The following is a 26,929-nucleotide window of genomic DNA, read 5'->3' as shown; positions in this document are numbered from 1 at the left end:
CACTGGCGATGAATAACTCTCAGAACAGAGTTACAGACTGCATGGAGCTCATACAATATTCAAATATTCACTCTTCATACGGCGATTATGAACAGCCACCGAAAATCCACCTTCTGACTTCGTCATCTCGGCCTTCGGGCAAGATGTCTTCAGGGCGACTCCGAATTTCTCCTTCTCAAGCAGGCCCGACATCCGCTTTGCATCGATTGAGATATTGGAAAACTGATCATTATGTTTAGTCCAGTACTGACTCACAACCCCAATGCGATCACAAGCGTTATCCGGGGTAAAGAAATTAACAAAATACCGAGACGCTTCGTTTTTATCAGTTCCTATAAAATACTGAAGCCAATCAATCTTCACTCTTCATTCTTCCACGCTCACCCATCGACGTTCAGTTAAATATTGCTTTTCCATATGTCTGCCCTCAAGAAACCAAACTTATCCAACTTTGTTACCGTTCCCGAGCTTCTTCGCTTCCAACTCGAACACAACCCAAGCCAGCCTGCTTTTGTGTTCGCTCGTGAAGGAAAAGGCAGGACTCCGACGACTGGTGAAGCCAAGGATTCTAGCGCTGAAATAACTAGTCCAGGGAATGACTCCCTTAACACCGAAATAACCGAAGTTACCTTCTCTGAATATGTACGCGCCGCCCATCGTGCAGCGCATCTTATTCGCCCCAATCGTTCCGGACCAGACAGAGCTGTAGTTGGTTTAGTCGCTCTCCTGGATAACCACGTGTATCAGACGGTAGTGGCGGGAATCATGCAAGCTGGGTTGGTGGTGAGTCCAATCAATGCTCATTGACTTATCTTTTGACATTGACAATTTATTTGATCGACGGTCTTGTGATAGCCTTTGCTGATATCCCCACGTCTTCCGCCAGCGGCAGTACTTAACCTCCTCAAACTATCTGGGGCCCATCGACTCTTGGTCACTGGAACGACGCTGCGCGAGCTGTTACAAGGCACGAAGGAGCTAGTTTCCTCAAATTCGGAGCTTCCATACGAAGTGATTTTTGAAGAGGCTCCATCGCTGGGACAGCTTTACGCCGAACAAGGAACGGTGAAAGCAGAGGCCAATTTGGAATATCCTTGGGTAGAATCTTCGTATCCTAAACCCGAAGAAACGGCAGTTTATCTCCACTCCTCGGGAAGCACTGGGCTCCCCAAAGCCATCCCGTTGTCACATGGGATGATGGTTCATTCGTTCTGTAAGTCATTCACAATTCATAGACCCCCCGTAACTCACTTAACTGCCACCCTCCACGTCTGCTCATATAGCCTCCGTTCTTACTGCCTACTCGACTTACAAGAATTATCAAGTCCCCCTCCGTGTTGGCGGAATGGCCTTACCCCCCTTTCACATCATGGCCTTTTTTACACATTTTGTCCTGCCGCTCTACGCCTCAATGTGTATAGCTCTTTTCCCCCCTAAAGTAATCAAGCCCGATGCACTACCAATGCTAGCCACCCCCGAAGACACGATCAAACACTGTCAACTCACTCACTCGAATTCAGTGGTGCTGGTACCAATGTTTTTACAAATTTATTCCAAGGAGGAAAAATATATTGATATCTTGAAAGGGTTGGAAAACGTGGTATTCGCAGGTGGCCCATTGGCTCCTGTGACAGGGGATTATCTCGTTGCGTGTGGAGTGCGGCTGAAGCAAGTGTATGGACTGACTGAGGTGGGGCTTCCTATCAAGATGAACTTAGAATCAGGTTTTGAAGATTGGGCTTGGCACCATTTCGAAGAACAAGCAGCCGGAGATGACCAACCATACATCAGATGGGCTCCGCTGGGGGATGGGACGTCTGAATTGCAGATTTTAGTAAGTATCGAGTCCTAAATCCTTTTAATCTTCGTTCTTAATGAAAAACGCCTTATTTGATCGAATTCATCTTTGAAAAATGTAGACAACCAAGAAATGGAGACCAGCTGTTGAAAACCTCGAAGATGTACCCGGTTATGCAACTTCGGATATATTCACCCCTCACCCGACGAAGCCCGGATTTTGGGCGATGTAAATACCTCAATCTTCAAGCTTTCTGATGTCTTCTGAGACTGTGATTTAACAGTGTCGGACGAACAGACGACGTGATCATACATTCATCTGGGGAAAAGACCACGGCACTTCCAATGTAAGTAATCCTTCTGTCAAAATGTAGATCTTATATCCCGATCCATCATCACAGTGAACACGTCGTCATACAAAGTCCTTTGTGAGTTTTTACCTTTCTACAGTGGGAATTTTTGCCGCGATGTTGACTACGCAAATACTACACCCCTTAGGATTCAAGGCGCGGTAGTATTCGGAAGACAGCGCGATCAAGCTGGGATACTAATTGAGCCTACGCCCGATAATCAGACAGATGTTGCCAACGAAGCAGCTATTTCTCAATTCCGGAATAAGATCTGGTATGCATTAATCCCATCATACTCGTCCATTTTGCTATGAATCCTCACTGATGAACGTATATAGGCCATTTATAGAACAAGCGAATGAGATATCCCCAGCTTATTCCAGAATCTACAAAGAAATGATTCTCATAACGTCTCCAGATAAACCTCTTCCGCGAGCTGCGAAAGGAACTGTTATGAGAAAAGCAGCATACAACCTTTACCAGAAGGAGATTAACCAGATGTACGTTCCAACGGGACTGAATTACACGAATTGACATTCTCTAACGGGCCCACGGCTTAGATACGAAGCAGTAGAATCCAATACCGGAAGTGGTTCCGTAGCTCCTCCTTCCACTTGGGAGCTTCAAGATATAGGGAAGTGGATTATGGTTCAGGTGGTAGATCTTTGCGGAAATAGGCTAGAAACGTCTGATGATTTGTTTGAGCATGGGTTTGATAGGTGGGTACCATCCTCCTTCCGCCGAATGCTATCTTATCACTCATTCAAATTATAAGCCTCTCCGCTACGGTCCTGCGTCTACGAATATCTGGTGCCCTGCGCACCTCTGAAGACCCCTCAATACGTGGAGCTGCCCAACTGATAGACCAGGCTACAGTGTACAAGCACCCTACAGTCGAGAGTCTCGCAAATTTCGTCGTTGGGCTCATCAATAATTCTGGGAAAGATGCTGATCCCACCATTGCAATCTCGCAAATGATCGAAAAATATTCTCAAGGAATGGATGTCCCAATCGAATCCATATCTAATGGCGTTGGCTCTCATAATAAAGGCGTTGTTGTCCTGCTTACAGGATCTACAGGGAATCTTGGTGCTCAGATGCTCGCTTCATTGATCCCCAACGACGCCGTGGCCCGAGTGTATACATTGAACCGGTCGTCGACGCGAATGTCAATGTTGGATCGCCACAAGGAGCGTTTCCAAGATAAATCACTTGATACAATCCTTCTCTCCTCGGAAAAGTTGATTTTCCTCGAAGGGGAAGCCTCTCAGTCGGATTTGGGCCTACAGTATGATTTGTATAGCGAGGTACGCCGGCCTCAACTTGCGTTCTTCGACACCGTTCCTAACGTATTTGCATTAGCTCCTACAAAACGTAACACTCATCATACACAATGCCTGGAGGTTAGATTTCAACCTAGCCTTATCGTCCTTCGAACCGCACATTCGTGGTACTCGGAACCTCATAAATTTCGCGCGCGCATCTACCCATGCCTCATCCCTGCGGTTCTTATTCACCTCCTCGATTGCGTCTACTCAATCCTGGAACACAGCAACACAAGGATCGTATCCTGATCACATCAATGGTGATCCTAGGTTTTCGATTGGGGGTGGGTATGGAGAGAGTAAATACGTTACAGAGAGGGTATGTTTTGCTAAACCCGGCCCGGATAATTCTAAATGTAATTTAGATACTGGAAAAGAGTGGCTTACACGTTACTATCCTTCGAATTGGGCAAGTTAGTGGCGGCAAGCCAAACGGAGCCTGGGCGATGAGCGATTGGTTCCCGATGATGGTTAAGTCGAGCTTGGCGCTGGGCCTGTTGCCGGATGCGCATGGGGTACGTTGAATTCAAAAACATCCAATTCATGACTCGTCTGTATTGAAGTGTATTTTCCTCAGGTTGTTTCATGGGCACCCATGGATGCGATATCAGACGCGATTCTAGATGTGGCTTTCACTTCGGAAGAGGATATACCCATAGTAGTCAATCTGGTCCACCCGTTCCCCGTATCTTGGACATCTGTGATGGAAGCCATTCGAAAGGCCTTGAAAGCGGCCAAAAACCTGGATGACCCTAAAGCGTTACCATTGGTACCACTGTCTGAATGGGTCTCAGCCCTAGAAAAGACAGTGAAGAATAGTAGTTCTCCAGAAAAGACGTCTATCGAACTGGTGAGTCTTGTGTATATGCAGTACTTGCCGAGATTTCCTACAACTGTCGTCATAGCCTGCATCGAAAATCCTTGGATTTATCCAAAACATGTTGCAAGGCGATAAACTCGTGGCGAAATATGACGGAGATCTTTCGACTGTGGAAGCTGCTGGACTGACCTCTCTTGATACATCCAATGCTCGTCGGATCAGTCGTAGAATCAGAGAGTTGGAGCCGATTGGGCTCTATGACGCGGAGATGTGGGTCAGATATTGGTTAAAGAAGGGTCTATGATGGCTCAGGTGAAGATGCTTCTCCTTTTGACATGGGATTACTTAGACATAAAAGTAATAATTCAAACAACTCGCCAATCGAACATATTGTACGTACTACTCCGTCATCCAAAAGTGCTTGTTCGGAAAGCATCGATTCATCGACCTACTTATTAGCAGGATGAAGCATGAGCGACCGGTCTTTGGGGTACAAGCGTCGTGGGTATGAGTTACCTATGAAAACCAGCTAGCTTCCATCTAAGAATCTTGAGTACTGACAGGGCTTTCAGTAGATGTCGACGTGAGCGGGGGCAGACAACGAAGAATCTTTGTCAAATCTAGTTCAACGACAAATTAAGAAAGTATCAACTCAATTAAGCTTACCGGATCGCCCAAAACGAGCACAAATACACGACAGACCTCGCCTGGTGTACAATCTGCATCTGTTGAGCAAGTTGAAGTGATTTGAGGAACCGCAGATGTCGCACTCGACAGGGCGCACAGAACCAGTGTAAGGAGAAGGTACTTCATGGGGAATGTATGTGCTGCAGCGACCAATAATACGGAGAACTTCAAGGCTACTTCGTGGGGTAGGTCGACGTAAAAGACTGTTCTGGTTTTTTGGTTTTTTATACCATACCGCTACAAGATTATGCCCGTCCCTGCCCGTCCTCATTCAAACTGAACTATAGTGTTGTTGTTTCAAAGACGCGGCACCATCTTCCTATTTACATAAAATGTTCAAAATGTCATATATGCTCAAAACAACAACTAACAACTCGATTACCAGCATGCATACAGAGGATGAAGATTCTATATATAGTCAGAGCACCAATTACAAGTATGAATGTTTGAGCCTGGTTCGAGCTAAACATCCTTCAAAGACCAGACGCTTCCTTTCTCCGGATGAAGGCGCTAGGGAAGACTATTCAGCGAAACTCAATTGTGAAACTCGAACGGAACTTACTTCAGCTGGAATGACATAGGCTATCAACGCCTCTAGTACGCCCTAACGGTGTCACAATGTCGTATGAACTCGATATATTGAAAAACGAATAGACGTGGAAGGTCTCACCTTGCCGCCCCATTCCTCAATGGCTTGAACCCTTTCGGGGGTGATGAAATCCCGTTCTACGGAAGTGCGGGCTGCAAACACCATTTGAGCAGCGGAAACATAGATTTTTGAGTCCACAGTGACAAGCGGGGCAGAGGCACTTGGGGAGCCTAAGTTCACTCTAGATGGAGAAGAGTCCAGGGTGACGGGTCGGACAGGACCCGTGGTTAAAGGTGGCGCAGTGTGATTCAAGTTGTTACTTCTACTACTAGAAATTTTCGGTCGGTGGTTCCAACACTTCGCGAGGTGATAGAGATGATGAGTTTCCATCTGCAAGAGATATGAGCAAAAATCGACTGCGATTTCGATGTCTTACTTCAAGTGTACCCAAGTCGTCTACCTGTTGCAAAAGCTCCTCTACTAGGTGAGTATTATGATCTGGAAAAGAGGTCAAACGCCCTTGGGAAGAGTAGAAGCTACAAAGATGATGATTTTTCTTGATGTTTCATAATATCGAGCTAAGTCTGACCTATCAGCACTGGCATTAACTAGATGGCCCGCCACTACCGTTTGATCGCCAACCGGGCGCGCGTTCTCAAGGGATTTAACAACCTGCGCATTCCATTTAGCATCTGGAACAGACTAATGAACAATATCATGGTTACAATTTGGTGGAGTTGAGGGTCGTCTGATACCTAGATGAGGTGGTGCGTTGAACGATTCACACTATCAGAAGAGTATAAAGAATAAAACTCACTGGTTTGCTGATTCTATATGCCCTTTCTTCGTTCATTTGTTCATCCTCAGGTCTCCCAAAATCGAAGTCAACGTTCCTTGTAATACCAACACATGCTTTTGGCACAACTACGGTGCCGACGGGAGCAGATGTATGAGTGAGCGAGCCACAGGAACCCAGGCTGCAATGTTTTCAGTGTTGAGCAAATATCAAATCAAAAATATTGCACAGGGAAAGACGGAAAATCAATGTTGAAACTCGAAAATCTAAATAAATTTGGAACGAACCGAATGATAACCATGTCACCAGTGATACTTTCTCTCGCCTCTCGTACGAAGAAATCCATGTTCGGAGCACCCATACCGATTGAGATCACAGAAACCGGAGTACCTGCACCACATTTCGGACAACTTTAAACATTCCTCTATTGTCAAAATTCGTGCCAAACGGACCTTTGTATCTCCCGGTTATAGTTTGAAACCCTCTTTCACTCTCAATTCGAAATTTCTTTGGTTCTTCATCGAGATGGGCTGCGATAGTGAGTGCCCTTGAAGGCGATCCGACTGTGATCTGTCAACCGCGTCAAGGCGAAATCGAACAATTATGAACTGTGAACTCTGCACTGTGGTAACTCTGCAGAACACGACTGACTATTTTATTGGCAATCTCTCCAGGTCTGAGTCCTAGGTGGTATACGCGGTTATCTGCCGTCCGCGGAAAATCTGTTCTCGAATCCTAGCGATAACAGAGTGTACAAATCCGAAAACAGATGCAACTCACTCGCATCTGTGAGTTTGTCCTTCATCCGGGCCTAACAATACTATCTGTGCAGATGCGTTTCAGAGTGGTAGGATTTTGGGAGCTGCCTCTGAGTCGGCGGTCAATGAAATTTTGTGGCGGAATCAAGGGAATTCAGAGGTCAAGAAGTTTTGGGTTTTGGTGGCGGATAGTGATCAAGAGATTGACAATGAAATTTCAAGAAGACCTCTATGTACAAAAGAGATTTTCAAAATAAACTCAAATTACATCGAACTATCGATCTAAAGATAGATGGGCTTGAACCACCCCAGAGGTGACGGTCTTTTGAATATAGAAGAGAAAGAGTAGGTCATTGTTGAACTACATATGGTGAGATATGGTGTATATAGTTAAAATTCGATTTCTGAAGATGTTCATAATGATACTGTAACACGAGCATAGGGAACAAGGGTAATATTCGCTATCAATCCATACTGTTGATTTTGCGGGGGAGTTGGGTTGGTCGAAAGGCGCAATTGTCCCAAAGATTCAACTTCGGGCACCTGAACAAGAAAAATTATCATCACGAGCCCGTTATTGCATCGACAAACTGCTCAAGACTCACCGCATTGACAGCATTCAGCAACGTACTCGCCACATCCACTATGATCGTATTCGTTCCATTGACTACCAGCTTGGATATATCAACCACTGGATGTGTCGGATCTGCGGTCGCAACCTGTTTATCATTCAATCGTGCCTTCAACGTGTGAAAGATTTCGCCAAAATCCAGTAACAAACCCACTGCACCGTCGTCTGCATGACTCCACTCAAACGAGGTGCTGTATGTTCCTACACCAGAGATATTGTTAAGACCGTCAATCGAGCTCCAAGGAACCAATCCCTGGATGAGATCAATGGCAGATTGTGGGATAAGGACAGATTTATAGTCACTGAGATTTTGAGGAGGTGTCCACGCTGTGACATTCAATTGCCATCCATCTAACACTCGACTCGTTTCGTTTTCGAGTGAGAAAATGGCGGAAATTGATTCGCCAGCTTCAGTGACGAACTGCTTCATTCCCTCATCCTGAGAACGCAACTCGAACTGTTGACTACAAGGAGACGAATTAGTCAATGCAACTGCTGTGACATTGGGGTCGCCAGAGACAAGATGTCCGTTCACGACAGGAACACCTTCTAGAGAATCCCCTGACGTTATAGCGAACAATGCCGTTTGGCTGGGAGCAAGTGAGATTTCAGGGATAGAAATGTTGCCAGAGCTTAAATTGGAATAGAGGACGACTGGTATGACTTCGCCACTCCACGGATCCAAGGCAAACGGTGAACCTTCGAAACCAGGATTGAGTGTGAGCGTGAAGTTGATCGCTGAAGTGCCTTGATTGAAAAGGAAGAAGTACACAGTTCTCGTCTCGGAGTCATTATTATCTACCTCCCGAACGACGCTATACAATGTCGCCGAAGGCGGATCAGCCGCCACAGCCGGTAAGACTCCTAAAGAAACTAGAGCAGACGGGACATCACTCTCGTCCTCGACAACGACAACAGTAGCCTCCGCGGTGAGCTGACTCATCAGCGACTGAACCTGCACCATCGACACATTACCCATTTCAAACCCCGGTATATCACTCGGTATATCGCCTACAATGATGACCGGGAGTCCATTTTGGGCATAATCAACAAGCCTCTGCGCCGCATCGACAGTGATATTATCCTGACGCCCAAGGATAAATGCTTTATATGCAGGTCCGGCAGGTGCTAGGCGAGAGTCGGAAACTGTCACACCTGGGAGTTTGAGGTTTTCTGGACTGACATATTCATATGTGTATCCACTGCTTATGAGGAGGGAAGTTCCTGTATACGGGGGAGGGGTGACGATATTATATCCTTTCCGGTAGATGCCAAGATCGACTTTGGCGACTCCGGCTTGTAGAACGTATTGTGTTCGAGCCAAATAATCCAGATATTCCTTGTAATAGTCCCAAGCAGGCATGCGTGGCCCATGCATATCAGCGAAATAATACCTTCGTATTGATATATTGTTAATAGTGGTACATCGAGGAAGTAGTTCGCTAAACACTCACCCGAAAGTAGTAATACCTGGCCAAGTTGTGTTCGCATGATTGCCTGAATACGGAAAGCCATGTATCATCACAACATTTACACCAGCAGCATATTGAGCATTCGCATCCTGTAACAGCTCCACCATACGGATCACATTAGCTTCTTCGACACGAGCGCCGGTTTCACTAGAGAATATGGTGCGATTGCCCAGATGGACTCCTCCAGAAAGTTGACGTGCCTCATCGATAGTTGGCACGCCAAAAGATTCGATTTCAGGAGTGTCTGGAATAGCCGCACTCGCCGCTGTGTCCAGTTGTAAGTTATATGCCGGCTGGTTAGAGAACGACATCCCAATAGATCGCGCCCATTCAGAGAAATTCCCCATATAATCAATGTAGAGTGAGGTCTATGAGAATATTAGTTCTCAAATGCCCCGTATATAGTTTGAACTACGTACCAATGTGTCTTGATAATCCTCCGTGAATTTTTCCCAATCAAAGCTAGTGCCATAGTCAAATGTTTGATTCGGCGTCGTCTGAGCATCTTTCAAGATTATGTGATGAGTATATATATCGGTGGTCAGCGGAATACGTGTCAGCTTACTACTAGGGAGTGTGTGAAGCACTGGAAGCGTGATGTTGACCTCGTATCCATGCCTTTCCAAGAACCGTTCTGGAAAAGCGTCTGTCCAGAATAGTTGCGCCTGATATTCCATGCTATCTTCCCACATATACTGTCCAACTCCAGGAAGTGCTAGCATTTCTGCGATGTCTGCATTCGAGAGAAGGTTGTTCTCTATAAACGTCGCAGAGATGTTAAAACCCTTGACGGAGAAATGGTCAACAGCCCAAGATCCCCATGAGCCAGGTTTGTCGGGCTCTGGACCATTGAAACCAGGACGAGCTTCAGGATATCCGTTCCGACGCGAAAAATAGGAAAGAATCACGTTTGTCCCATTCGAAGGTGGTGTCCATGAGACCGTCATTGAGTCGCCAGAAGGCTGAACCTGGCTCGTGAGGTCCTGGACTGTATTGAAATCTAACGAAACTCGCGTGCTGCTGATATTTGCTCCTTCCACTACTCGGGCCCCAATGACACTAACGAGCTGCATTTGCGAGATATTTGCACTAGCTATAGTGTCATCGAAACGTAGAAAGGGGAATATTTCGGGTTGGGGAATGGGTCCGTTAAAGCTTTCTCCAGCGGCCAGGAAATGCGAGCCAAACACAAGCTCAGTATTCATTCCTTCCATGTCGACATCTTCTGGAAGCACTGGAACCCCTGCGCCTTCGACAGGACCGAGGGCGAAGTCGATGGTGAGATTATTGTCCATAGCAGCCTGTACCGCAGAAGCCGCGACATTGACGAAACGGTCAGAGCCGAATGCAAAGTCTGTGGGATCGATGGTGATAAGGCCGGTGAACGATAATACTGAGCCATAAGACTGATAGCTGAAGAAAACAGGTCAAGTTGATCTCCTTTTAAAGTTTTGGGATTTGAATAAGTGGTACCTCAAGAGTTCGAATCCAGATGAACCTAGTCGTGCCATTTCGTCGATGTCCGAGCGAAGTGTATCGATGTCGACACTCGCATCTTCAATCCAATAACGCCACTTCACACCTGTCTTTGGAGATGCAAACGTGCCTCGATTTACGACAGAACTGGCACTAGCGATTCCAGCCAACAGTAACAGCGGCAAGAGAAATCCGACCATTTCTCGACTAAAAGCAGGTTGTGAAAGCTGATAGGTGAGTGATCAATCTACATATCCTGTAAGCCTTTATGTGTACGAAATACTTGGACTCACGCCATCAAGAAAAAGCCGCAGTCAAGCAAACGCCTGTCAACGGAAGCAGAAAGAAATAGAGGGAATGGGAATAGGGGGAAATATCAGTCCGACGAGGGAGATAGCTCTGGTGATTCTAAATAGAGTAGATACATGCCTGACGAGGATTGAAAATCCCCTCGCATACCCTTTCGCTCTTGCAAAAACGTTCTACCAAGTATTCGAACTTCGAGTGTCAGAGGATCAAATAGCGAAAGAAAAGTCAGAAATTCGGATCGATATTGCCATTTGATTTGCCGGTTGTACGCTGTTGTATGTCCGTTTATTCCGCTGTTGTGCCTCAATTTTCGTTTCATTCTCGTCGAGACCGCACGAAAGGTACCAAAGATGTATCAGAGGGTGCAGGTGAGGAGAAATGAGAGGTTTTGTGTCGGAGACGATACCAATGTAGGTGGTAGAGCTGGTAAAAGCGACAAAGGACCTTTCTATTCCTAGTCATAGGTGAATGACTGGACTTCCCTGAATGGCGCATTTTTCACTGAACCCATCCGATCAATGGATAACCATCTAGGAGGGGTCTGGAGACGATTCGTATCGAGATTCTGTACCGGGCGTGCATAGCCGGTGCATACAGTGCTTTGCGTAATTCTTTGCTTGCTCGACTTTTTCCCATCTATTTGTGTTTATTTATTTGTCCAATATATTTTGCCCCAAAAAAGGATTTCAGCGATAGCTTTTCGAAGCCCGACGGCCTTCACTTCTCGAGCCTCAGCCCAAAAATGTATTGGACAAACAAACAGAAATAAATACTTGGTAAAAAATCCACATACCTACATATGTAGATAAAAGTACAAAGATAATTCAATTTCTGATGATATGATTACAATGGGTGACTTCCCGCTGCAATTATTCTGCAGTTAACTATTAACGGTATTTGATGCGACGTACGGACTGTTGATGGGACCCTCGCTTACACCAAAAACCAGTTTACAACAGGGTAGGGAGCTGTAGGGAGGCCGTTGTAAGTTGGTTTTGATGCAGTTTTTGCGAAGCCGCTGTCCGGCCATCTTCGCTTAGGTTCGCTTATATTGGTGGCACAAATTAATTGTCTGGTGTCCTGCAAATAATTCCTACGGGAAGTCATCCAATGATATGGTGGCTCGTGCATAGGGGACAAGGGTTACATTAGCTATCAGTCCATATTGCTGATCCTGCGGGGGACTAGGGTCAGTCGAAAGACGCAATTGTCCTAACGATTCAACTTGTGCAACCTGGGCAAGGAAAATTATTATCAAAAGTATCATGTGTCGGAAGATACCCAAGACTCACCGCATTGACAGCATTCAGCAACGTACTCGCCACATCTACTATAATCGTATTCGTACCATTGACCACCAACTTGGATATATCGACCACTGGATGTGTCGGATCCGCGGTCGCAACCTGTTTATCATTCAATCGTGCCTTCAACGTGTGAAATATTTCGCCAAAATCTAGCAACAAGCCCACTGCACCGTCGTCTGCATGATTCCACTCAAACGAGGTGTTGTATGTTCCTACACCGGAGATATTGGCAAGACCCTCAATCGAGCTCCAAGGAACCAATCCCTGGGTGAGATTTATGGCAGCTTGTGGTATAAGGACAGATCTATGGTCACTGAGATTTTGAGGGGGCGTCCATGCTGTGACATTCAATTGCCATCCATCGAGCACTTGGCTTGTCTCGCCTTCGAGGGAGAAATTGGCAGACATCGTTTCACCAGCTTCAGTAATAAACTGCTTCATTCCCTCATCCGGAGAACGCAACTCGAACTGTTGACTGCTAGAAGGAGACGAAGTAGTCAATGCAACTGCTGTGACATTGGGATCGGCAGAAACAAGATGTCCGTTTGGAATAGGAACGCCTTCGAGAGAATTGCCTGATGTTACAGCGAACAGCGCCGTTTGGCTAGGTGCGAGCGAAATTTCAGGAATAGAGATGTTGCCAGAGCTTGAATTGGAATGGAGGACAACTGGTGCGACTTCTCCACTCCATGGATCCAAGGCAAACGGTGAACCTTCGAAACCAGGATTGAGTGTGAGCGTGAAGTTCATCGTTGAGGTCCCTTGATTGAAGAGGAAGAAGTACGTAGTTCTCGTCTCGGAGTCATTATTATCTACCTCCCGAACGACGCTATACAATGTCGCCGAAGGCGGATCAGCTGCTACAGCTGGTAAGACTGCTAATGAGACTAGGGCAGACGGGACATCACTTTCGTCATCGACAACAACAACAGTAGCCTCCGCAGTGAGCCGACTCATCAGCGATTGAACCTGCACCATCGACACATTACCCATTTCAAACCCCGGTATATCACTCGGTATATCGCCTACAATGACGACCGGGAGTCCATTTTGGGCATAATCAACAAGCCTCTGCGCCGCATCGACAGTGATATTATCCTGACGCCCGAGGATAAATGCTTTATATGCAGGTCCGGCAGGTGCTAGGCGAGAGTCGGAAACTGTCACACCTGGGAGTTTGAGGTTTTCGGGACTGACATATTCATATGTGTATCCACTGCGTATGAGGAGGGAAGTTCCTGTATACGGGGGAGGGGTGACGATATTATATCCTTTCCGGTAGATGCCAAGATCGACTTTGGCGACTCCGGCTTGGAGAACGTATTGTGTTCGAGCTAAATAATCCAGATATTCCTTGTAATGCTCCCAAGCAGGCATGCGTGGCCCATGCATATCAGCGAAGTCATACCTTCATGATGGTAGATGTTCAGTGGTCACACATTGAGGACGTAGTTATTATACTCACCCGAAAGTAGTAAGACCTGGCCAAGTTGTGTTCGGATAATTGCCTGAATACGGAAAGCCATGGAGCAACGCAACATTCACACCACCGGCATACTGAGTATTCGCATCCTGCAGTAGCTCCATCATACGGATCGCATTAGCTTCCCCAGGTCGAGCACCAGTTTCACTAGAAAATATGGTGCGATTCCCCAAATGTACACCCCCAGAAAGTTGACGTGCTTCGTCAATAGTTGGTACTCCAAGGGACTCAATTTCAGGAGTGTCGGGAATAGCAGCACTAGCAGCTGTGTCCAGTCGGAAGTTATACGCCGGCTGGTTGGAGAACGACATCCCAATAGATCGCGCCCATTCAGAGAAGTTCCCCATATAATCAATGTAGAGTGAGGTCTAGGAGACTATTGGTTCTCAAGTGTTCAACATATAGTTTCATGGTCAGCTACGAACCAATGTGTCTTGGTAATCTTCCATGAACTTTTCCCAATCAAAACTAGTGCCATAGTCAAATGTTTGATTCCGCTTTGTTTGAGCATCTTTCGATATATGATGAGTATATACATATATCGGTGGTCAGCGGAATAAGTAGTGACTTACTACTAGGGAGTGTGTGAAGTACTGGAAGCGTGATGTTGACCTCGTATCCATGCCTCTCCATGAACCTTTCCGAAAAAGTGTCCGTCCAGAATAATTGCGCCTGATACTCCATGCTGTCTTCCCACATATACTGTCCAACTCCAGGAAGAGCTAGCATTTCTGCAATGTCTGCATTTGATAAGATGTTGTTTTGTATGAACGTCGTGGAAATGTTTACGCCTTTGACAGAGAAATGGTCAACAACCCAGGATCCCCATGAGCCAGGCTCGTTAGGGTCTGGACCATTGAACCCAGGACGAGCTTCAGGATATCCGTTCCGACGCGAAAAATAGGAAAGGACCACGTTTGTCCCATTCGAAGGTGGTGTCCATGAGACCGTCATTGAGTCGCCAGAAGACTGCACCTGACTCGTGAGGTCCTGCACTGTATTGAAATCTAAAGAAACCCGCGTGCTGCTGATATTTGCTCCGTCAACTACTTGTGCCCCGATGACACCAACAAGCTGCATTTTCGAGATGTTCGCACTAGCTACCGTGCCATCGAAACGGAGAAAGGGAAATATTTCGGGTTGGGGAATGGGTCCGTTAAAGCTTTCTCCAGCGGCTAGAAAATGCGAGCCAAACACAAGCTCAGTATTCATTCCTTCCATGTCGACATCTTCTGGAAGCACTGGAACCCCTGCGCCTTGGTCAGGACCGAGGGTGAAGTCGATGGTGAGATTGTTGTCAATAGCAGCCTGAACCACAGACGCCGTTACATTGACGAAACGGTCAGACCCAAATGCAAAGTCTGTGGGATCAAGGATGATAAGGCCGGTGGAGGATGATACAGAGCCATAAGACTGATAGCTTAAACAGGTTTCAAATTAATTTCTTCCAAAGATTTGCAATCTGAATGAGTGATACCTCAAGAGCTCGAAGCCTGACGAGCCTACCCGTGCTATTTCACCGATGTCAAAGCGAAGCGTATCGATATCGACACTCGCATCTTCAATCCAATACCGCCACTTCACGCCAGTCTTTGGAGATGCAAACGTGCCTCTGTTGACAACGGAACTAGCGCTGGCAACTCCGGCCAACATTAACAGCGGTTTGAGAATTTGAACCATTTCCTAGCTTTAGATAGGTCATAGAAGTCACCAATTAACCATTTTATATACCCACTAGGAGCACCATAAGCAGCTCAGTTCCGTTCAGGGCATCGCTTTGCTCCTCACGGGCCTTCGCCTGTGTATTTCCATGATATCTGGCCAATTACATGTCGAGGGCGAACAATGTTCGTTCGTAGTATTGATATTAATGAATGAATAACCTCTGGAGCAGAACAAATGACCAGTCCAGGTGGACAACGACTGAGTAGGAGAAGTTTCTTCGAAGACATCGTCTGCTCGTCCGACGTCATGAGCTAAGTTACAAGTGACACGAACTGTCACGCTCGACGCGTGCACAATCCAAAATGACCATTCCACTCTCACGAGTCGCGATGTCACTTACGGATTCTGCCGACACTCGTTCCGCCCTCAGGTTTCCTCGTAGTCATCGTGTTTTCCTCTGGCTATGGTAACATAACACGAAACAAGTATCCACGGTGCCAACTCCAGAAGTTCCAATGAGAGAACAATCTTTCTTCACTCTGGCTTGCGAGATTTGATTCACCATTGTCACTGGTTTCCAAGTCCACTGAACCTATAGACAAGTCTGCTCTGAAATATCGCGACATGCGAAAGCAGTCTGAAAACCCATATCGGCCAACTGAAAAGATGCGGTTTCAACACAAAGTTGAAAACATTAATCATGTTTTTAGTGAGCCTGATGTTGTCCAATCCGCGGATTCTTCGAGAGGCGGCGTATTTTTCCAGGGCCATCGTATCGACCGTGTCGGAATTCGACTTGGATTGATCACATTGTTCCTCCCTCTGTCTGATGTGTTCCACTAGAATAGGGCCAAGACCAGTTGCGTCTCGTAGGCCCAAGTTCATACCTTGGAAATTTCGGAAGAAATTAGCAAACTCACATTTGAAGAATCCAACTTCAAGTGAAATACTCATCTGGCCACCCACAGGTGAATGTACATGGGCCGCATCTCCCACAAGGAACACAAGGCCTCCGTGTACGCGTTTGAAGAAAACGTCGGCGAGAGCGGAATGTGTTCGGAAACGAGTTGACCAGTGTACTTTCGAAATCCTCACAGGCTTTGGATTGACTTTCGGATCGGAGCATAGGCTGAACGGAGCCTGTTCATCCATACTGCTTTGAATGTATTCCAAAGAAGGTTTCGATGGTGGTTCTCCCAGCGCTCGAGGGACGTTGAACCCAATACGGTACACATTCTCAGATGAATTGTACAGTAGTTCGCTGACCGCAGGTTTGCCCAAAGGGATTACGACGAACATCCCAGTCTCCGATAGGGTTGCAGATACTCCGGAGGGGAGAAGAGCTGCTTGATCCTCTGAAATGGAAAGAGAAACGTCTGCTAGAACCATTTGGGCTACTCGGTCATCGATAGAATCATCGACCGATTTACCATCTGGATCTGCAAAGTTGATACCAGACAGCTGGCGGACCTACCAAGTGCGTTGACTTCTAGTCGAAGGATCGAAACCAATGTACTCACCATAGACCTAGCACCATCTGCACCTATGACATACTTTGACCTCACTATCTCTCCTGACTCGAATAGGATATCAGTGCCTTTGCCCTCCCCGCTATCTTTCATTCCCACAACTCGCAAAGGTCTCTTTACTTCGATGCCCAATTCTCTGAGCCTCTCCTCCAATACATGCTCCGTAGCAGTTTGATCGAGGATTAAGACAAATGGGTACTTGGTGTAAGGAGCATTGTAATGAAAGTTCGCTTGAAAGATAATCGAATTTCGATCTCCTATACTCCAGCTTGCGCCCTGGATTCCCAGTTCAACTAATTTGGAAGCACATCCATAGGTGTCCAGAGCCTATCGGGTAAAGAATGAGCATGGGTGGTAGTTATAACATATCACTCAAACCTCAAGGGTAGCAGCATGTATACCGATTGCTCTGGAAGTATTTGCTCCTTCCCTTACGCAATCTACGATTGTGAGGTTGGAGGGCTTGATCCCATTACAGATGAGTGATATTGCAGCCGCTAGCCCAGTGGGACCTGATATGAAAGTCGCTAGTAGGTCTTCTAAATAGGCCTAGCGGAGAGTGAAGGGCACCTACCTGCTCCCACAATGAGAATTTGAGTCTCTATTGGAAGGAACGTTTCTACTGGCATCATGATAGACAGCGAGAAAAGAATCAAGACATCCTTTCTCCCGCATGTAGTCTGTTTATATACCAGATTCTACTATGAATTTAAGCGGCGGGACTAATTTAACCGTATTTTTGAAAGTTGTGGGGAAGGGAAGGTACGCAGTTACCGTAACAGGATTCCGAAGAAGCAATCCTGTCAACTGACGCTGATATATGTTTATGTAGTGGCATACTATCACCAAGATGCATACTGTACGTTCGCGAGTCAACTTTACGGTTTGAAGTCTCGCTTTAATTTTGCAAGTCCAAAATTTATTGATCCCTCAGAACACTGTATAAACATAATGCACTGAGCATACTATGTATTCATAGGCGCAGAATAGAGTTTTTCTATTTTTCATTCCGGGAAATCTCAGTTGAGGAATTTTCACAAGAGATGTGCTGTATTGCGTTCATTACTACGCTGACAGTGTGCCCCGCCATCGTGTTTATACATGCGTGGATTTGACTAAGAGTGCTTCCAGTGCTGAGCCAACTCTAATGACCACGACATAGTACTAGCCTCGAATAAAAATTATGCTACTATTGCACCTCGTCACCGATTTCCTAGACCACTCAGTCTATAAACAAGCCTGCTCTGGAATATCGAAAGACTTGAAAGCAATTTGAAGATCCATAGCAACAGCCTGCTGAGAAGATGCGGCCTTGATACAAAATTGAGGATATTCGTAAAATCTTTGGTGAGCCTGATATTTTCCAGTCCGCGAATTCGTCGAGATGCAGCATAGTCCTCCAGAGTAGTCGTGTCAAAATCCATATCACTGAGATCCAGATTTCTTGCACCTGGAGCAGACAAGTTGCTCTCTCTGTTCCGGATATGGTCCGCTAGAATAGGTCCAAGACCGGCCGCGTCTCGCAGGCCAAGATTCATACCTTGAACATCCCGGAGGAGTTAGTAATTTCAACTGAATTAAATACATGAGCTACTCATCTGGCCGCCTGCAGGTGAATGTATATGTGCCGCGTCTCCAAGAAGGATTACGATCCCTCCATAAACACGTTTGAAGAAAACATCGGCAAGGGCAGAGCGCATGCGAAATCGGGTTGACCAATGTACCTTGGTAATCCTCACTGGATTTGGATTCACATCTGGATCGGAGCTCAGAACAAAAGGGGCATGTAGGTTCGTATTGTTTTGGAGATATTCCAAGGATGGCTTCGAGGGAGGTTCCCCTAGTCCGCGAGGGACATTGAAACCAATGCGGTACACAGTATCAGATGAACCGTATAGCTGCTCGCTGACAGTGGGTTTGCCCAAAGGGACCAGCAAAAACATCCCGGCTTCTGAGGCAGTCAAGGATATGCCAGAGGCTTGGAGTGCTGCTTGATCTTCTGGAAGAGAAATAGAAACGTCTGCTAGTACCATCTGCGCAACGCGATTGTCCACAGAATCTTCGACCGATTTACCGTCTGGATCTGAGAAGTTGATACCCGCTAATTGACGGACCTACACACAAAATACGCAGGAGGAAGGAGTAAAGCATATGTTAATTCCTCTCATCACTGTGCATAATTCAAAGTATACGGATTCGACTTACCGAAGATCTAGCACCATCAGCTCCTATGACATACTTTGCGCTAATGGTCTCCCCAGACTCGAATAAGATTTCTGTACCCTTGAACTCTTTACCATCTCTCATACCAGTAACACGGCACGGTCTTTTGACTTCGACTCCCAGCTCTTTCAGCCTCTCCTCCAGCACACGTTCCGTGGTCGACTGCTCTAGGATCAAGACAAATGGAAACTTGGTGTATGGGGCAATGTGATCGAAACTAGCTTGGAATATTGTGGAGGTCTTATCACCCAACCTCCAGCCTGTGCCTTTGATACCCAATTCGACTAATCTGGAAGCACAATCATATTTATCCAGTGCCTGCGGGATGAGGGAGAATGAGGCCAACTTGAACAGGTGATGTCCATAAAGATACTTACTTCAAGAGTTGCTGCATGGATAGCCAGTGCTCTGGAAGTATTAGCTCCTTTTTCAACGCAATCTACGATTGTGAGGTTGGAAGGGTCAATCCCACTATAGATGAGTGATATTGCAGCTGCAAGCCCAGTGGGACCTAATTTAAGTCGTACCAGTCAGCAGAATTAGACTCGAAGGGTCAGCAGGTATGTAAGTTTTTACCTGCTCCTACGACGATGATTTGAGTTTCTGTTGGAAGTGTGTTTGTCATAGTCTGCACATGCAACTTTGATGGTTCGACGACAAGAGAAAAAATCGGGTGTACTGTGTCCTACAAAAGCTGTACTTGGACTGATTTTATACCCACCTAGCTATAGAATCTGTACATTAACTGGAAGTTGCCTGAGCTAATCCGACCCATATACCAGTACGGGTTAATTCGGAACCAGTATCACCGCTACTGCGAAGAGCTGCGAAGACTTGATAGTTGACGCAAGTTGCAAGACTAACGTGCAAGCCAAGTTGCCGATTGATGATACAAAACACGCGGCAAAAGAGCAGATAGAAGCAAAAACAACATTCAGAAGTTGGTGTCAGTGTGGACAGCTGTGGACTTCCAACAGATTCAGCCGCATAAACCGGTCAGCTATAGTGACAGAGATATTCCTTTTTGCCGCAAGAATTTACGGATGACCAAACAGTACTCACCGCTCTTCATTTGTTCCGCACCATATGGAACAGGGTATGTATAACAGCTACATAATCCTATTACTTGTGACGGCCTCAGTTATTTATAAGGTTCATCCAGGTTCCATCTCATACAAAGAGATACGTCGAGGATCGCGGAAGAATCGGTTCAAGTATTCGGTCCGGCGGATAATTAATTTGCAGGGTTCACAGAATCGCCAGACTGCGAAGAAAGTGAATCCCTCAGGCGGCTTCATGTTGCAAAACGGTTATTAAACGCATACATTACGCAGTTTTTGGCTTGAATCGTTTTGGTATGGTCAAAAACCTCCGAACACTCCAAGCCCACAACGTCCCGCAAGATAACGCCAAAATCCCACCAACCGCTACGTGGATCAGAACGGGACGGCTCAGTACCCCTATGCGCCCTTCTTTCTGAACAGCTTTAGTGGCACTATGCATTGTTTCACTCAAGCGGATGAAGAAGGCAGAGATCGTGAGGCCGAATACCAGACTCCAAGGGGGTAGGACTTCTCGCCATTTTAGTGTACTGGACGCATTATGGGCAGCGAAGAATGTATGAGAGAAGCGGCAGGCGTATATAATGCGCGCTGACAAGTTGATTATGTTCGCATAAACGAGTGCCGCGTCACCGAGATCCAAGCGATACAATACGATAGCTGAAGCTACATAAAGCACTGTGAACAGGACCATCCAGCTGCAACGGGCTGATAAACTTTGTGGTACGTTAATAGGAACGATTCGACGACTCACCGGCTTTGTTTGTTAACATCTTTTGTGAGAGCAACACTGGCTATGAATGCCTCCAGTCCTCCATTCACCGCTAGCACTGGGATATACCATATCCAAGCTTCGAGTACACGAGGAGCACTGGTATTGAGATATTGCGGTGGAAGAAGGACGTTTAGCAGAAGTGTTATGTAGTTCGTTCCGAAGATGAGGACGAATAATGAACCGATGATCTGCATTTGAAGTAGGGTGATGAGTGCATCCGCGGCTTTTTTTAAAGCGGGTATAGAAGTTTCGCTCGCTTGTGTTGACGATGGAGGTGAGGAAGCTACAGTGATGTCTGCTAAAGTCCTGGAAAAGTACAGCCGTAGCGTCTCTTCTATTGGCTGGAACACGATACGAGCGATGAGAGAGCCTGTACTCATCGGATCAAGGATGAGATTACCAGGTCGAAGTGACGGAGAGAATCATACCGTAGTTTACAGCAAGGGCGTATCCACCTTGATCCTGGAGAGGACTGAACCAGGAAAGAATGAACTTGTCGCCTTCGGTAAGGAGATGCTTGACCAAAGATTGTGAAGTCATGGTCATAGATAAAGCAAGCACGTCGTGGTTGAAATATATCCTGAAGTACTGGAATGAGCTAAGATCTGGCTCGAATTTACGACCAACTCACCCTGAGGGGTTCTTTTCCATTCTTGTAATGAGACCTCCCCTGCCAAACTCTCGTAGATATATGAAAAACACGGAGGATCCGTACCAAAGCTGGCCAAACGCAAATGCCAACAGAGCTAGGTCACCACCTTCGTCGCCTCTGCTGACATCGTACACCAGGACAAGGAACGTGGCCAACGTCTTCGCAGTGATAGCCACCCCTTCTGCGCGGACTCTAAGGTGTATTTTGAGACTGGTCATTGCCCTATATAACACGGTGAGACAACTGTACGATAAGGCGAATAAGAAAGACTCGCACATACATACATATTATGCATTGGCTCTGCTAACAGTTCCATGACTGCGGCTGCAACGTATATTCCGACTGCTAGTTGAAAATGAGGTTGTTTACGTGTTTCCATCCCCGCGGTAGCCATGTATAGCAAGGACGTCACCAAAGCCAGAGGGACACCGATGATAATAGGAACAAAACCAACATTCATCGTAGCATCGTCCTTCTTGGGATCCAATGTAGCCTTCCCGGTGTCTTCAGTCTCTGATATGGGTTTGACGCGTAACAGAGTGCCTCGTACACCTTCTCGACTCAGGAAAAGAATTGTGCTGAGCATGAGATCAAATTGGATGGCAGCGATACCATAGGCTATCGGCGAGGCCAATCGAGAAAGAGCTTGATTCAATATGAAAGTAAATAAGCGAGTAAAGAGCTGGAGTCCCATTAGGGACGTCAGTGTGGACGTCGTAGACGACATTGCGGAAGACACTATGGTCGTAACGAAAGTCAATCGTGGTCGTTGCCGGCTGTGCCGCAGTTTCGGCATGCCCAAAGATTTGATGGCATTGATGGTTGATCGGAACTTCGTCGGTCGCGTTTTCGGTCTGCGGTTGTCTTCCGCTCTCTTTGTTCTCGGTTGCCTTCCGCACCCCTTCCAGCATCTACTCTCATCTACTGTTACTACATATAGCATTTACTCTGACGTTGACTCAGGGGGTATACAACGTGCTTGCTTCGGACGCTCTGCTACAAGAATGGTAAGGTCAGAGTACGTATTGCGAACTCCGAACTTCTGCGCATTTTTTCACCGCACTTTTACTGCCCGTTGCAATGTAGCAGGTTGCGACGTCGCATTCTGGACAGGCAGTCTGAACGAATGGAAAGGCGTTTGATGACTGATCACACGACTGCCGGTCATCAATAGGATATCTTCTGGTGCAGAAGTACAGGAAAGTGGAGAACTATGGAGGATCGCATACTTGATCAGGTTTCATGCCGGTTTCGACAATCGACTTGTTTCGAGACTAAAAGTTGATTGTTTGAAGGTCGAACGAGTCAAGACAGGACAGGGCGGGACAGGGCATAGGGCGATAATAGGCGATAATCAGTGAAATAGTAGATCACCACAATCACCTAGCGTTTGTATTGAGGCGCTAGCTAGCTAGCGCTGAAGTCATGAAGCTTTGTGAGGTTGTCAGTGTTGTTCCAGCCAGGTTCCAACAGGTTCCAACCAGTTCCAACATTGTCTTGTAAACGTTGACGACATCCACTTATTCACCTAACTTTGTAGAACTTACCATTACTGTCTCCCCTGTGATAGGTTGTGATCCCAAAGCCCAAAATGGAGCAAGCAAGGGTCAACCTGGGTCAACGCGTTTGCAGGGGGTTTCACTGGGGTTTCAAGCGTGACTTTTTTGAAATACGAGCTAACTAGACTAACCTGAGCAGATATCTTCCGTTCGCAATTTGGTCGATCCTTTTCGCAATAGTGACGTTGATTGTTTGAGCATTGCCACAGCAGTGACCAAGTCCAGTATAGATACTATGATAGATACATAATTCCGTTCGCACTGACAGCCGGGAGAATGGTTAATAAGGCCTCCTGATCAGAGTTCCGACGATGCGCCACACAGAGATCACATAGATGTGGAACTAAATGGAACCTTTCTCGATGTACCGGTGCTGTACCGGTGTGTGTCCGACTAGCATAGACAAGTGTAACTCTGATTATTAGTAGTGTTCGGAGCCCGGAGGAGCATCTAGGAGCATTCCAGCCCAGGTGCTCGAGCATCAAAATCGCAAAAGTCCCTCTTGAGTACGATATTTATGATATCACACTGAGGGTATGATTCGATGTCTCTGAATGGTTCGATCCCCCTGATTTGCCTTCCATAATTTTGGGTGATGGCCTGTGATGGCGGGGTGAAGATCCTTGGGGAGCAACCTCTCGCATATCGAGCATGTATGGAAAATTTCTCCAGTGCGTTAAAGGTATTTGCAATACACATCCAAAGTCCTAATCAAGCTGTTTGTCGGCCAGATACACATCGCAGAAAAGTCCCTCAAAAGGAAAATAGTTCATAACCTGCCCAATCGATCCTGGTCGTAAGGGGATGGGGACTATGGGAACTTGAAAGAGATTTAGAAAGATTTGGAATGAGAGCATCAAATATTGATTAACCGTTAGCGAGTGAAGATTTACCCATTGGCAATCGCTTATGATCGTCGGCTTTCCATAAATGGTCGAGTTTTTGCGATCCGCAAGAAACGCGGCTGTGTGCCCCTGCGACCGGAAGGGTCGCTCCGCAATTAGCGAATTTGCCATCTCTACCTTCTGGTTCGTTAAATCTGATCAAATCAGAAATGTTGCTCAAGTACTTCGCGTCTTACTTCCCCGTTTCTGTCCACCTTATTCGACATTTTCCGATTCAATCCGATGAAGAGACAACGCGAAAACAGTTCTTCCTCCTCAGGACCTTCAGCTTCTACTACGAGACCAGCTAAACGAGCAAAAAATTTCCAGGCCTGTGCTTCATGCAAAAAGACCAAACAAAGGCAAGGACCCATCCTATATCCCAAACTGCCAAGTTCTAACGAAAACCGCACCTAGGTGTGAAATTCTTGATAGTGTTGACCAGCCTGTCATCCGTTGTCATCGATGCAAAGTCCTTGAGGTGGACTGTTCGTACTCTGAGATGGATAGAAGCATTTTTCAGCCTGCTCGTCCAGTGGTCAAGGAAGAGCATCGTAGCGAAGAACCTTCAGGATGGCAAAACAAGAATTCGGATAGAGCTTCTAGCCCGCCAGTACCACCAGAACTTTTTCCGAATCGTCCTCATCTACTTTGGGACTTTTTGGACGTGCCGGATGGGACTTTGGATTGGACGGCTCCGTTACAGGCTATTCAGGAACTCATGAAACAAACCCAATCCCCTGTATCACGGCACTACTCTTCTCCTCCTCCTCCTGATCCAAGTGACTCGTTAGATCGTGTTCTCTCACCGGACCAGATTCTTCACCTGAGAGCAATGTAAGTGTTCGATTGAAAACCGTCCTCGTGAAGCTCACCAACTGGTTTTCCAGATTTGAACAAAATTATTTACCATGGCTCAATTTTTCGCCCATTCGTGAGGTCCATAGTCCCCTTCTTGATCTCGTATACTGTACCATCGCTTCTCGTCACCTTGACGATAGAACACGGGCTGAGGTTGCTCCTAGGCTGCAATCATTAACTGCGGAGAATGTTGCCAGAATGATCCTTCAGTCTCGTCGTTCGGAGACCTTAGAGTCAATTCAGTGTCTTCTTATTCTATCACTTTGGGCACCGGTCTGCGGCGTGGATGAAGATTCTCGTGACGGTCGTCTCCTCGTCGCATCAGCGGTAACTATGGCGCATAACATGCGTCTGAATGAAGCTTGCCAGGTAGCTGCTAGATTGCAGAGCAAGCGAGAGAAAGGAGAAGATGTGCATGACCAGGAATTATTTGAGGCGATGAACAAAACTCGTCTGGTGAGCAAAAATCTGTTGCTCCGTTTCCTTGCGCTGACTGTGTACATAGTGGATGGCTCTTACGAATGTAGAATCCTTGTAAGCTTTGTTTTTTTCGCATGCGCTGTCTTTTGTAGACTAATTATGCTGCAGACTGTGTACTGGCAGCGGACGCAATCCGCTTTCGAAACGATGTCCAGCGTATCTGACGATATTTCCGGCATCACGCTTTCCAGTAGATATCGCTTCAGGACGAGATCTTCGTCTAAAACTCTTAGCGGAGCTTTTCGACATCACTGAAGCTGGTTTATCGATCCGCCTTCAATCCCTATCTGAAACCGATGTCAACCACTGGCACGATAGATTTGTTCATGTCCTATCTGACCTTAGTCGCGTCGCACGCGTCTTGTTGCCTTTGCCTGGTAAGTATCTCGTTGGTTTGCGACTGATTATCATTGGACTCATCTTCTCTGTCTCTTCTAGTGGTCAGCGACTTCGAAACATTCTACTTCCAGATGCTCAACATTCTCGTCCATACGTGTCGACTCTTGATCCTTTACCAGACTTTCCTCAGCGCTCGAGAGTATTTTGTTCGTACTGGGAACGACACGAATCCCAGGTGGTTCCAGGAAGTTCACCCACATGGTCTTCCTATCCTTATTCAATGGGGGCGGGAGACTATGGCGGTGGCGGAATCGATCCTTGTCCAGGTGCTCGAAATGGATTACAGGTTGCTAGGAACTTCGCCCGACTACATTTTCAACATGATTGCCTTCTCCGCCAGTTACGTTCTCGGCTCCAAGTTCCTTGTCCTACAGACTCTGGGGGTCGATTTACCAGGTTCCAGCGAAAGGCTTCTTTCCAAATGCATCGCACGGCTACACCAATGCTGTTATTCTCCTGACTCTGCTGCTAGGAAATGCGCCGTCTTGATTTCCGATATGTTGACGTTATGGGAGAACAAGCTGGCCACAATCTGTGCAGATAAAACCTGTTCGTCGTCGAGGGAACATAGTCGTGTATCCTACCCTTCTTCTCACTACAACTCCCGGGGCAACCATGCACAGCAGGCTGGTACCCCCAATAGCAGTTCCAGTCGGCATTCATCCCCCCAGTCGTCGTCCTACGTCCCGGAAACGCCTCATTTCCCTCAGCAACCTCGAGGTCACTGGGGGTCGATGATGAACGGCGACGTGAACTGGTATGGGCCAGAGGACTTTAAGGATTCCGTCTTGGTTTCCAACGACTTCGGCGACTACAGTGCTGATTACGGAGGCATGCCGAATCCGATCTACCAGCATCTATACGTTTGAGTACATAGAAATTCTTCTTTTCCTATATATTGTTATTAATTTTGCAAGCTGTTTCCTGCTGTTTCCCATTTAAATTTCTTGGATACCTCTTTCACTTCTGTGTATTTATGTGTTATTTCCTGTATGGGTAGATGAAGTTCGCCTGCGAGCTGCTGCAGCTGGTAGCTGGTAG

General features: G+C 46.6%; 8 protein-coding genes across 8 annotated transcripts; 2 read left to right on the top strand and 6 right to left on the bottom strand.

The window, feature by feature from the left end:
* Positions 1–417: 417 nt before the first annotated feature.
* C8R40DRAFT_1166466 (uncharacterized protein) lies at positions 418–4,596 on the top strand (the record flags this gene model as incomplete). The annotated part of the gene is made up of 14 exons (XM_046230854.1): positions 418–783; positions 856–1,213; positions 1,284–1,834; positions 1,920–2,026; positions 2,082–2,144; positions 2,199–2,225; positions 2,296–2,421; positions 2,486–2,647; positions 2,708–2,866; positions 2,923–3,454; positions 3,510–3,791; positions 3,838–3,987; positions 4,050–4,322; positions 4,378–4,596. The coding sequence occupies 14 exons, from the start codon at positions 418–420 to the stop codon at positions 4,594–4,596; spliced, it is 3,375 nt and encodes a 1,124-aa protein (XP_046090315.1).
* Positions 4,597–5,206: 610 nt separating this feature from the next.
* C8R40DRAFT_1085564 (purine and uridine phosphorylase) lies at positions 5,207–7,393 on the bottom strand. The gene is made up of 11 exons (XM_046227321.1): positions 7,145–7,393; positions 7,016–7,086; positions 6,817–6,934; positions 6,652–6,754; positions 6,386–6,545; positions 6,294–6,323; positions 6,158–6,240; positions 6,005–6,104; positions 5,650–5,958; positions 5,542–5,583; positions 5,207–5,489 (listed from the first exon to the last, which is right to left on the bottom strand). Exons 1-11 carry the CDS (start codon positions 7,167–7,169, stop codon positions 5,442–5,444), a joined length of 1,089 nt encoding a protein of 362 aa, XP_046090314.1. The 5' UTR covers positions 7,170–7,393; the 3' UTR covers positions 5,207–5,441.
* C8R40DRAFT_585326 (uncharacterized protein) lies at positions 7,203–10,989 on the bottom strand. Its single transcript, XM_046235531.1, has 7 exons — positions 10,699–10,989; positions 9,791–10,638; positions 9,645–9,730; positions 9,208–9,593; positions 7,908–9,147; positions 7,728–7,841; positions 7,203–7,665 (listed from the first exon to the last, which is right to left on the bottom strand). The coding sequence occupies exons 1-7, from the start codon at positions 10,899–10,901 to the stop codon at positions 7,537–7,539; spliced, it is 3,006 nt and encodes a 1,001-aa protein (XP_046090313.1). The 5' UTR covers positions 10,902–10,989; the 3' UTR covers positions 7,203–7,536.
* A 972-nt stretch (positions 10,990–11,961) lies between these two features.
* On the bottom strand, positions 11,962–15,808 carry C8R40DRAFT_584572 (uncharacterized protein). The gene is made up of 7 exons (XM_046235528.1): positions 15,536–15,808; positions 15,278–15,487; positions 14,373–15,220; positions 14,226–14,311; positions 13,783–14,168; positions 12,303–13,725; positions 11,962–12,244 (listed from the first exon to the last, which is right to left on the bottom strand). Exons 2-7 carry the CDS (start codon positions 15,478–15,480, stop codon positions 12,104–12,106), a joined length of 3,087 nt encoding a protein of 1,028 aa, XP_046090312.1. The 5' UTR covers positions 15,481–15,487; positions 15,536–15,808; the 3' UTR covers positions 11,962–12,103.
* On the bottom strand, positions 15,790–17,805 carry C8R40DRAFT_585013 (uncharacterized protein). Its single transcript, XM_046235529.1, has 4 exons — positions 17,569–17,805; positions 17,373–17,506; positions 16,986–17,321; positions 15,790–16,935 (listed from the first exon to the last, which is right to left on the bottom strand). The coding sequence occupies exons 1-4, from the start codon at positions 17,624–17,626 to the stop codon at positions 16,033–16,035; spliced, it is 1,431 nt and encodes a 476-aa protein (XP_046090311.1). The 5' UTR covers positions 17,627–17,805; the 3' UTR covers positions 15,790–16,032.
* A 391-nt stretch (positions 17,806–18,196) lies between these two features.
* C8R40DRAFT_1066331 (uncharacterized protein) lies at positions 18,197–19,842 on the bottom strand (the record flags this gene model as incomplete). Its single annotated transcript, XM_046225768.1, has 5 exons — positions 18,197–18,534; positions 18,580–19,108; positions 19,200–19,535; positions 19,595–19,728; positions 19,794–19,842. The coding sequence occupies 5 exons, from the start codon at positions 19,840–19,842 to the stop codon at positions 18,197–18,199; spliced, it is 1,386 nt and encodes a 461-aa protein (XP_046090310.1).
* Positions 19,843–20,543: 701 nt separating this feature from the next.
* C8R40DRAFT_1066330 (Rft-1-domain-containing protein) lies at positions 20,544–22,432 on the bottom strand (the record flags this gene model as incomplete). The annotated part of the gene is made up of 5 exons (XM_046225767.1): positions 20,544–20,976; positions 21,033–21,423; positions 21,482–21,633; positions 21,685–21,927; positions 21,990–22,432. The coding sequence occupies 5 exons, from the start codon at positions 22,430–22,432 to the stop codon at positions 20,544–20,546; spliced, it is 1,662 nt and encodes a 553-aa protein (XP_046090309.1).
* A 2,218-nt stretch (positions 22,433–24,650) lies between these two features.
* On the top strand, positions 24,651–26,757 carry C8R40DRAFT_1166461 (uncharacterized protein; the record flags this gene model as incomplete). The annotated part of the gene is made up of 5 exons (XM_046230853.1): positions 24,651–24,985; positions 25,039–25,465; positions 25,515–25,543; positions 25,598–25,866; positions 25,928–26,757. The coding sequence occupies 5 exons, from the start codon at positions 24,651–24,653 to the stop codon at positions 26,755–26,757; spliced, it is 1,890 nt and encodes a 629-aa protein (XP_046090308.1).
* Positions 26,758–26,929: the final 172 nt, after the last annotated feature.

The sequence above is a fragment of the Lentinula edodes genome, assembly GCF_021015755.1.
Source record: "Lentinula edodes strain Le(Bin) 0899 ss11 chromosome Unknown C8R40scaffold_4, whole genome shotgun sequence".
NCBI lineage: Eukaryota > Fungi > Basidiomycota > Agaricomycetes > Agaricales > Omphalotaceae > Lentinula > Lentinula edodes.
This window is presented reverse-complemented; position numbering and strand designations above follow the sequence as displayed.

What these genes read in the sequence shown, in the direction of transcription:
- C8R40DRAFT_1085564 (XM_046227321.1), bottom strand. Translation starts at nt 7,169, where the DNA reads ATGAAGGACAAACTCACAGATGCGA. An exon ending in GGTGACATGGTTATCATTCG is followed by an intron (nt 6,546 to 6,651) that starts GTTCGTTCCAAA and finishes AAAACATTGCAG; the next exon opens with CCTGGGTTCCTGTGGCTCGC. An exon ending in GTTAATGCCAGTGCTGATAG is followed by an intron (nt 6,105 to 6,157) that starts GTCAGACTTAGC and finishes TCATCTTTGTAG; the next exon opens with CTTCTACTCTTCCCAAGGGC.
- C8R40DRAFT_585326 (XM_046235531.1), bottom strand. Translation starts at nt 10,901, where the DNA reads ATGGTCGGATTTCTCTTGCCGCTGTTACTGTTGGCTGGAATCGCTAGT. An exon ending in AGGATTATCAAGACACATTG is followed by an intron (nt 9,594 to 9,644) that starts GTACGTAGTTCA and finishes ATATTCTCATAG; the next exon opens with ACCTCACTCTACATTGATTA. An exon ending in TGCTGAATGCTGTCAATGCG is followed by an intron (nt 7,666 to 7,727) that starts GTGAGTCTTGAG and finishes TTTCTTGTTCAG; the next exon opens with GTGCCCGAAGTTGAATCTTT.
- C8R40DRAFT_584572 (XM_046235528.1), bottom strand. Translation starts at nt 15,480, where the DNA reads ATGGTTCAAATTCTCAAACCGCTGTTAATGTTGGCCGGAGTTGCCAGC. An exon ending in AAGATTACCAAGACACATTG is followed by an intron (nt 14,169 to 14,225) that starts GTTCGTAGCTGA and finishes ATAGTCTCCTAG; the next exon opens with ACCTCACTCTACATTGATTA. An exon ending in TGCTGAATGCTGTCAATGCG is followed by an intron (nt 12,245 to 12,302) that starts GTGAGTCTTGGG and finishes TTCCTTGCCCAG; the next exon opens with GTTGCACAAGTTGAATCGTT.
- C8R40DRAFT_585013 (XM_046235529.1), bottom strand. Translation starts at nt 17,626, where the DNA reads ATGATGCCAGTAGAAACGTTCCTTCCAATAGAGACTCAAATTCTCATT. An exon ending in TACATGCTGCTACCCTTGAG is followed by an intron (nt 17,322 to 17,372) that starts GTTTGAGTGATA and finishes TTTACCCGATAG; the next exon opens with GCTCTGGACACCTATGGATG. An exon ending in CAGATGGTGCTAGGTCTATG is followed by an intron (nt 16,936 to 16,985) that starts GTGAGTACATTG and finishes CGCACTTGGTAG; the next exon opens with GTCCGCCAGCTGTCTGGTAT.